General features: G+C 40.0%; 1 protein-coding gene across 1 annotated transcript; it reads right to left on the minus strand.

Annotated features, from left to right (window-relative positions):
* Positions 1-927: 927 nt before the first annotated feature.
* Positions 928-4,483, minus strand: LOC135479594 (peptidoglycan recognition protein 1-like). The gene is made up of 3 exons (XM_064759484.1): positions 3,774-4,483; positions 3,486-3,599; positions 928-1,341 (listed from the first exon to the last, which is right to left on the minus strand). Exons 1-3 carry the CDS (start codon positions 4,057-4,059, stop codon positions 1,139-1,141), a joined length of 603 nt encoding a protein of 200 aa, XP_064615554.1. The 5' UTR covers positions 4,060-4,483; the 3' UTR covers positions 928-1,138.
* Between the last annotated feature and the right edge of the window lie 5,667 nt (positions 4,484-10,150).

Here is a 10,150-nt window from a genome sequence, read left to right on the forward strand (position 1 = left end):
AGGCTAAGATGCTTCAGTTTACAGCCACAATGTCACTATGTATGATCCGTTCAGATACTCCAACCAGCGCTAGTGGTGTATATATACAGAAATGTTTTTACAGTGTAGGCCAAGACGCTTCAGTTTACAGTCACAATGTCACTATGTATGATCCGTTCAGATACTCCAATCAGCGCTAGTGGTGTATATATACAGAAATGTTTTTACAGTGTAGGCCAAGATGCTTCAGTTTACAGTCACAATGTCACTATGTATGATCCGTTCGGATACTCCAATCAGCGCTAGTGGTGTATATATACAGAAATGTTTTTACAGTGTAGGCCAAGATGCTTCAGTTTACAGTCACAATGTTACTATGTATGATTCGTTCGGATACTCCAATCAGCGCTAGTGGTGTATATATACAGAAATGTTTTTACAGTGTAGGCCAAGACGCTTCAGTTTACAGTCACAATGTCACTATGTATGATCCGTTCAGATACTCCAATCAGCGCTAGTGGTGTATATATACAGAAATGTTTTTACAGTGTAGGCTAAGATGCTTCAGTTTACAGTCACAATGTCACTATGTATGATGCGTTCGGATACTCCAATCAGCGCTAGTGGTGTATATATACAGAAATGTTTTTACAGTGTAGGCCAAGATGCTTCAGTTTACAGTCACAATGTCACTATGTATGATCCGTTCGGATACTCCAATCAGCGCTAGTGGTGTATATATACAGAAATGTTTTTACAATGTAGGCCAAGATGCTTCAGTTTACAGTCACAATGTCACTATGTATGATCCGTTCGGATACTCCAATCAGCGCTAGTGGTGTATATATACAGAAATGTTTTTACAGTGTAGGCCAAGATGCTTCGGTTTACAGTCAACAATGTCACTATGTATGATCCGTTCGGATACTCCAATCAGCGCTAGTGGTGTATATATACAGAAATGTTTTTACAGTGTAGGCTAAGATGCTTCAGTTTACAGTCACAATGTCACTAGGTTTAATCCGTTCGGATTCTTCGGTCATGTGTGTATATACAAATAATGTTTGTATATACAGATATTTTATACTTGTGTCGGCTAATATGTTTCGTTTGACATTCCCAATGGTGGAATGTATATAATCCAGTTCGAATTCTCCGCTCAGCCGTAGTTTGGCCAACCCTGAATGACGGTATAGAGGTAGTTCCCTGGGCAGGACGTCTGGCCCAAATCTCGGTGACCCCGGATACGATAGTTGCTTGACAGTTTCCCAAGGCTAACGCCGCAGTTAATTAGGTTCAACGCGGCGGTCCTGGCAGCAACGGTAGGAACGGCACTCGTGAAAGTTCCGATGAAGGCAAAACCTGGAGATGATAAAATGTGTTAATACCGATGATAAAGTGTACAAACACTAATGATTTGAGTGATTGATTGATATTATAGGTCGAGGAGTCTTACGACGTACTCAAGGATATTTCACTTATTCGACGGCTTTATAGTGTGTGTGTGGGGGGTGGGGGGGGGGGGGGGGAGGAATGGCCCAGGGGAAACCCATGACCACTCGCGTGCAAAAAATCTTATGTATGACCAGAGAGGAAGACAACTTGTTCAGGAGTTGAACTTCCAGCGATCGCACTGGTGAGATGCTCCCGAGTCCTTATGTTGCTCCAGCACGCTAACCGCGGTGGCCTCTACTGATGCTGAAATATGTAAACATATATGTCTGTGTATTATTGATGCTTCTGACGTTCGAAAGTTCCGATGAAACCAAACCCTGGTGATAATAATTTTGGAGACATATACCATCGTATTTATTGACGAGTTCTTTAATGAGTGCTAAGGGGGCGCGCCGTGCCGTGGCCGAGTAGTTAAACACTTGTCTTTCAGTTGCTAGGAAACACCAGATGCAAATTCAAACCAGCCCTCAGACGGGGAATACGTCGATTTCCCAGCTCTGACTGTTCATGGTGCCATCTTGCTGTGGTTATTTGTGCAATCTAACGTTTGTTGTAGACCACTCTTCAGTAACCTGTCAAAGGTCAGTGGTTTCCCTCCGCGTTTCTGGTTTCCTCACCCCCTCCCCCCCCCCCCCCCCCAAAAAAAAAAAAACTGCGAATGGTCGTGGATTTCCTCTGCTCGGTTTCCTCCCACCATAATGCTGGCCGCCATCGTATAAGTGAACTATTTTTGAGTACGGCGTAAAACACCAGTCAGTCAAATAAAAAAACAAATAAAAAAAAACTTCCATCATAGAAGTGAAAAAGTTTTTAGCATGAGCTAAACGACAATCAAATAAATGTAACTGACTAGTGCTTAATTTAGCATTGCAAAGGCATTTTCCCTTCCGTCGTCTTTCCCTTCAAAACTCGTTTTCAGACAAAGAAAACAAAGCTTAGGCACTGGTCGATTAAAAGAGTTTCCAAATCGAAAATCAATCAATACCCAATTAACCTGTGAGGAATTTTCATTAGCACGTACACAGTCTTTTTTCTCGTCACGCTCAACCAATGAATGAACAGGTTTTCCTTGATAGCACTCGTGGTTATCGGTAGTACCGGTACGTCAAGTTGATTTTGATACTTTGTTCCTCGAAAACGAGGGTATGTGCTAAATAGGTTAGCTTGTGATTGAATCGAGCATTGAGTCCCTGCTTAGTTTGAATGCAACGTTATGTAATCCTAGTCAATCATGGTGTAACCTATACTTGAACCCACGCTGACGAAGCAATTATATATAGGTTGTTGGAGAGTTTCATAACTTTCAGCTTATAATCATAGTCATCTATATGTATATAAAGTGATAGGCTACAATTGTACTAAACTGTAAAGGTGAATATGTACTGGTTAGCCCAAGACTGAGGGTGACTACACAACATTGCATCGAGGCAATGCAATGAATTTAGCGCATACCGTCATTTTCTAGCAACACGGTATCAAACTCAACTCACTTGTACTTACAGAAAATAGAACATTCATACACTATGGGTACTGAAAGGGAAATCCCGTAAACCGAGCGCTGCGAGAAAAACAAGACGGTATGTGCTAAATGTATATACATGTATCAAATTCTCAATCCTATACACCAAGACCACGTAGCATTGCAAGGGTTCTGACAAAAGCGTGGTAAATCACGTGAATAAATACCCATAAAGTCAGGGCTGAAAAAAAAAAAAAAAAAACCCCAAAAAAACCAAAAACAAAAAAAAGTCGAGTCGGAATTTCAGAAGTCCCACGAGTTCACGAAGATATGAACCAGGCTGGATGGGGGCTTTCGCAAACTAAAGTAGCTAAAAGGCGAGATTTTACGCTATTTGGTACACCGAAAATACATCTCGTATAGCCGGGTCTGTCGACCCAACCGTGCCGTTAGCAGTTACAGGAAAATCACGTCTTTTAGCTACGTTACTTAGCGAGAGTCTTCACCCTGTACCGTCTATGTCTGCCTGAAATGGCGGAACTCCTGAAATGCCGATTCGGCTTCTTCTCGAGAGCTGTTTTGTGAACCTTACCCAGGTTCTTTACATTATTTCCTCCTGTATGAGTCCCGACTTTACCCCAGCCCTGTCCTTCATACACGTAACCATCGTCACCAATAGCAAAGTTGTAACCGATATCATTCCAACCTGAAAGAGAGAATTACACAAACAGTATCGCCTTCGTCATCTTATAATGTAGACGTCTCAAAGTTAAACTAAAATTAATACTGAATTAAATTAAAATGTTCATATGAGTCACTGTTAAAAAAATAGTTCCTTGTGGAGAAAACGTCTTTAGATGCATTATTTTGTGTGACTTACCATTGTCGTTCATATGCGTGTTTTGTATGGCCCTCATCCAGTATTTGCAGTCGTTGGAATTATAGCACCTGGGGGTGACGGTGTGATGGATCACGACACCCGTGGGCGTGGACGCCATGTTTATGTGACTGGCACTCCGGGCTCCCCAGTCTCTACGGGGAACAATCACTGGACAAGCTGGGTGAAAAAAATGACCACAAAAAAAACCAGGTAAAAATATACATAAAAATGAATACGGGAATATGACGCAACATACACGTAAACTTTGAAAGACAACACATAGCATTATAGCTGCTACATACGCTTGTTTGACGCTAACTAGATCTGATGTATAAGATCAGCTTTCAGCTGTCCGTCCAATCAAACATGCTTCATTGTTTTGGGTAGTATAAAATCGAGTCTATTTGTGAATTGAAACAGCGACTCTGACTGGTAATATATAAGATAGGTCACTGACTCGGGCTGTACTCTGGTCTTTACTCCCTGAGCTGTAATGTGTTATATTTTATTCCTGTATGAAAAAAAGGATTCTGCTTGTGGACAAAACAATCTCGAGTTCTGGCCCCTTTTCACTGTTTCGATGTGAAGACAACACAGCACTTTGAGAAATTCTGGATCAGAATTCAAATGGATTCTAAATATCCTCACCGCATCGGTTTTGGTGTTTTACCAAATTCTGATTAGCCGTGGTGCTAAGGTGACCAGTTGCCAACTACCACACTGCCTATGCTGCTTTTTTATATTTCTTCAAATTTAGTTAGAGACAATAAGGCAGAGCGGTTACCATGTCTTTACTGCACCAGATCAGTCGTTGCCAAGTCATCCTATTAAAGGAGTCATGAGCCTGAGTTGTTTTTCATTCTTAATAATTAGGATGTGTTCTAATGGTACATAAAACACAAAAAATCTTCTTAACCTTCTTCTTGGGAGATAAAAATGGCTCGAAGCTTCGGTTTTTCTCAGGCCCTATAGTACTCTGTCCGAAAATGAAGTAGTCATTCATACCGTGACGGTAACGAGGGTGCATGCAGCTGTCAAAACAACTCTTTGCGGGGAACTGAGGGAGGCCAAATGGGGACCACTAAACTGGCTCCGTGTTCCGAATAAGTTTACCGTTCACGTCGTGTATGAAAATTTCAGACCATTTACGGAAAATATGTGCATAAAACAGGAGGATAACATGAGTAAAGGATAGAAGGATAAGAGGTCATGTAAAATTTTCTCTTTATTTCTCAAATAACTGTAATCTTATTTTCAGATTTTGTGTTCATAAATCGCATAATTAGTTACTATCGCCTGAATTAATATACAAACATTGTGAACAGTGGAGGGTAAGCGTACTTTTAACAGATCGTCAGTGGCTTCATTTCCAATAGTTTTGGAACTATAATGGAGAATATGACGGTTAGTGGGTGAGTATTGAAATCAGTAGTATAAGAAATGCGCTCCTACCAGAGACGGCATTTTTCACCTGACTGACAAAGATTGCCACCATGAGACAAAAAATCGCGCTCATTGTGAAAGCCTGAAAGAATAAAACAAAACAAAAACATTTTTCAAAATATGTGTTTGCATCATATATTCAGGACCATTTTAGCTATGCACCGTTTAAATGCGGCTTGTTATATAGACTTATCCTGTATCATTCCATCGCTACCTACCTTTTCAACGATTTATCTCACTTGACGACAGGGATCTGTGCTTTATTTCAGTATTAAAGCAAATGGTCTCTGGAAAATATTGCACTTCACTTTGTTTTATTTATTTTATTTATTTGATTGGTGTTTTACGCCGTACTCAAGAATATTTCACTTATACGACGGCGGCCAGCATTATGGTGGGTGGAAACCGGGCAGAGCCCGGGGGAAACCCACGACCATCCGCAGGTTGCTGGCAGACCTTCCCACGTACGGGAGGAGAGGAAGCCAGCATGAGCTGGACTTGAACTCACAGCGACCGCATTGGTGAGAGGTTCCTGGGTCATCACGCTGCGCTAGCGCGCTAACCAACCGAGCCACGGAGGCCCCACACTTCACTTTGTCAGTTTGCACAGAATGCAAAGAAACAAATTGCCATGATTCAAAAGCAGTTAATCTTATAAAACAAATTCCACGGATTAGTCACGGTTGGTCACTGTGGTTGCTTACATTCCATCGCACTGGTGCTTTCATATGCTAACAGCATAGGACAATTGCTCTGATACCGTCCATCAACGGAAATAATCTATGCATAACGAAAGTACGGCATACGTGAAAGTGTAACTATAATTACGTGTGGAAGTTCAAATTTTTTCTCCACATTCACTTCTTACAACAAACAAAAGTATATTAAAGATGCTGAAATTTCCAAACTTTGGCTTACACTGATATTAAACAAAATATAGTTTGATTCCTTTAAACAAAGCGTAAAAACTCCTTCTGATCAGACTTTGAACATTTCACTTAAGTCAAAATTTCAATCATTAAACTTGGTATTTCACTTTCCAATATTTTAGCTGAAATTTGATTTACAATAGCTTAGCCGTAAATTACGTTGTCAAGAAGTATTTTGACATTGTTACATAAGAAGTAACACTTTTAAAGTGATTTGAAATTTTGATTTAAGTCTATTCTGTAATCACAGCGTGATACATGATCCTGGTAAGATAATTTGTCCTTATTTAAGAAACATTTTTGCACATCTTTACGAAGTAGAGATTTATTCATTTTATTATTAAAACTGTGCTCAATTTTTTTTAGTTACACGACAACTGTCAGGTGTACGGGTTGAGGAAACCGGAGTACAAAGCATATGACTTAAAGCCAGAGCCGAGCCAGCCAGCTGTAGGCCCTGGATCGGAACAAGACACCACGCTTGTCCAGGGCCTGACAATCGCAGCGAGCATGCGCATTGTCCCGTCCAGACTACCCAACATCACTGAAGTTTTGTTGACTCAGCAAGAGTTAACATGAAGTTGAGTCAATAAGTTGAGCCATGTTGAGTAGTCTGGACGGGTTCTTCAGCTCGGTTCAACATCACTCAACACCATCCAACTTTTTGAATAGGAAATGTGCATGTGTATTTTTTGTCAACAAGTTGAGCGTCTTAAGGCACGTGACCTGGGCAAAATGGCGGCGCCAAAGGCGAAAGAGAGAAACTGGTCTCACAATGAGGCAGTTTCGTTGATACAGGAGTATGGCCATGGCAATAAGCGCTGCCGATACCCAAGACGCAGTTCGTCCGGCTGCTCGTCATTGTGCCTCATGCATTGGAGAGAAAGATGGAAATTTCCTTCCAATTTATCGAGAGTTTGGTAAAAAAACACAGCTGAACACCGTTCAACATAACAATGTTGGACAATGATGACCTATCTGCTCTCTAATGTGGACGGGACACACATATATATATATATATATATACATACCTTATCGTTGCTGATCACTGAAGATGTACAAATTGGTCGAGCAGGTACACGCCAATTACACTGGAGAGACAGAACTTTTATACCTTACTGCAGGACATAAAAATACCAAAAAAAAAAACATCGGAGAAAAGTTTTATAAATTATTTTTTAGATACGGCAGATATCTTTACTTTAATACTTTAATTAAAGGGCTACTTTAATTAATAATATAGGTCAAAAGAAGTGATATAAATTTTTTTTTATTATTATCAGCCCTTTTTAAATATTTTTTAAACAGTTTAAATCATTCACTTTATTAAACCGCAAAAATTCAAATATATTTAAATACCTTAAATATATGTTACACAGCTGTTACAACCGAAACACAGGTAAATACCGGCCTACATGTAATGCAATGTGTAGCCTGTGTATGTTCTACTCTAATTAACATTAGTTAATATATTGTCAGCGAAGAGCCGTATACGAGTAATTTTCGTCAGTTTGAGTCCCCTCCGTCGTCACAAGCTTGTCACTTACAAATCCAAGCCATCTTCTCTTTACATACACATATAGATAGATAATCTTAGATAAGCTGAGAGGGGGGGTGGGGGGGGGGGGGGGGGGAAATGGCTTTCACTAATATCTAATGGGACAGAAACTGTGGAAAGCCCACGACCACCCGCAGGTTCCCACGTGCGGTCAGAGAGGAAGCCAGCAAGAACTGGACTTGAACTCACAGCGACCGCGTTGGTGAGAGGCTTCTGGGTCATTCCGCTGCACTAACGCGCTAACCACCTCGGCCACGGAGGCTTCTCTTCCATCAATATCGTGCGCATATCTGTACGTCACGTAGTGTATATAGGGGTAAGTTTATTTGTAATAAATATATAATACATACAGGGTCAAAAGACTTGCTACATTGTAAACAAAACGTGCATCTTTCTAATGGATGGCGGCTCTAGTGTAAGTGAAAAAATCTTCAGTCTGGTTTGGAACAACCATCAAATAAATAAACAAATAGATATATAATACATAGGGTCATTAGACGTACTACAATGTAAACGAAAGGCTGTGCACGTGCATGTTGTGAACGGGATGTGGCCGAGTGGTTATAAGAGGCTTACCTTTAAATCGCAATAGGTCACTTCGGAGACAAGAGTTCAGTCATTTTCCCGGACACAGATTGTTTTGGTTTCTTAACGCTGTGATTATTTGTTCATATATTCGATTGGTGTTTTACACCGTACTCAAGAACATTTCACTTATACCTCGGCGGCCAGCATTATGGGAGAGGAAATCAGACAGAACTGGGGAAACTCACAACCACCTGAAGACCTTCCCACGTACGGCCGGAGAGGAAGGTAGCATGATCCGGTCTTGAACTCACAGCGATCGTATTGGTGAGAGGCTCCTGGGTCATTGCGCCGCGCTGGCATGCTAACCATTTCGGTCTTAACGTCATATAAAATGCATATATATATATATATATATATATATATATATATATATATATATATATATATATATATATATATATATATATCCACAGACAATGCTAAAGAGGGAAGCATTGAAAATACTTCATAAAGACAAATATCAATATCAAAATACTGTTCCAATACAAGCACCTGCTGTAGGTTTAGGTAATTGATTTAACGCCTATATGCGCACACTTATTTACATCATGTTGCTGTATATGAATATTTGACTAGGACTTTTGCTGCGGAAAAAAGCCTGTTTTGTGATGTATGTATGTATACGTTGGGTTTTACTTCGTAATTAACCATCTCTTCAGGCATGTGGTGACAAGTCATTAGGTGTGTGCGCATATGCTGAGTCTTCCTGTAGCATGGTAAGTCCATGTCACAAAGCTGCTGCTGTCACTGAAGCATCCTGTCGAAGATACCAGACATGACACCTCACCGAGTCACATTACACTGACACCTGGCCAGCCAGTCATGTTTCCCTGCTTTAATCTCTCAGTGCTGAGCTGAGCAGCAACAAGTACCATTTTTAAAGTCTTTGGTATGACCCGACCAGGGATTGATCCTCGCTCTCCTGACTTCGAGGCGGACGATTAACCTTTAGGCCTGTGGTACTTTCAAAAGTCTTTTACTACCCACGTAACTCTAAATTTGGTCTGAATAGAGCTGTTTTTCTACAGGAAAATACACTGTGGCCCAAACTGCCAATAAATTTTACTATAAAGTACAAATTTGTTATTACAGTACAGCTTCTATTTCTTAACGGGACTTTGGTAACAAAAAAAACATAATCCTACACAAAAGAGTATTTTTCTTCAAGCGTCTTTTTTCCTCTCATTTATTCGGGAGTGGGCGAGGGGAGATGGGCAGAAAACACACGATTCGCTCTTAGAAATATTTAATTCTCCAAATAAGACATAAAACTTTTTTGAAAAATATAAAATTAAGTGGTTAATATTATAGCTGTCGAGATATGTCCGTTTTTAAATACAAATGGGCAGTCCTGAAGCCATTACATTTAACCCATATTAAGTTAAAAAAAATACGGTTTAATTTATTTTAAAAACTCAAACACATTGTATTATGTACGGTGTAACTTTTTGAACTGCCCTAGGGTCACGCCCTGATAATCCCGTCATAGAAACTTCATCATGCGTATCTAATACTCAGACATGTAGAGGCTACTATATAATGATACACGGTGTATTTCTAAAGTTAAATTTTCCGGGCCTTGTGGGTAATACAATCAAAGTGCTACAAAAGTATATACAATCATCGGCTTATCTTTCCTTTCGTGGCCAATGTATTGTAAATGTACAAGTACTACTCAAATGTACACCAGCAGATATAGTTGTGGGTTTTCCCCAGACTCTACCGCCGTCGTATAGGTGAAATATTCTTGAGTACGGTGTAAAACACAAATCAAACAGATAAACAAATAAATTAATGTACACCAACATTATGTGTACTTACTGTTAGAATGACTATATAATGGTATGTATTTCGATGGG

Source organism: Liolophura sinensis, chromosome 12 (assembly GCF_032854445.1).
Source record: "Liolophura sinensis isolate JHLJ2023 chromosome 12, CUHK_Ljap_v2, whole genome shotgun sequence".
NCBI lineage: Eukaryota > Metazoa > Mollusca > Polyplacophora > Chitonida > Chitonidae > Liolophura > Liolophura sinensis.

Coding starts and splice junctions, on each gene's coding strand:
- LOC135479594 (XM_064759484.1), bottom strand. CDS start 4,059: ATGCTATGTGTTGTCTTTCAAAGTTTACGTGTATGTTGCGTCATATTC. Junction 3,600..3,773: donor CACGCATATGAACGACAATG/GTAAGTCACACA, acceptor TCTCTCTTTCAG/GTTGGAATGATATCGGTTAC. Junction 1,342..3,485: donor AAATAATGTAAAGAACCTGG/GTAAGGTTCACA, acceptor TATCATCTCCAG/GTTTTGCCTTCATCGGAACT.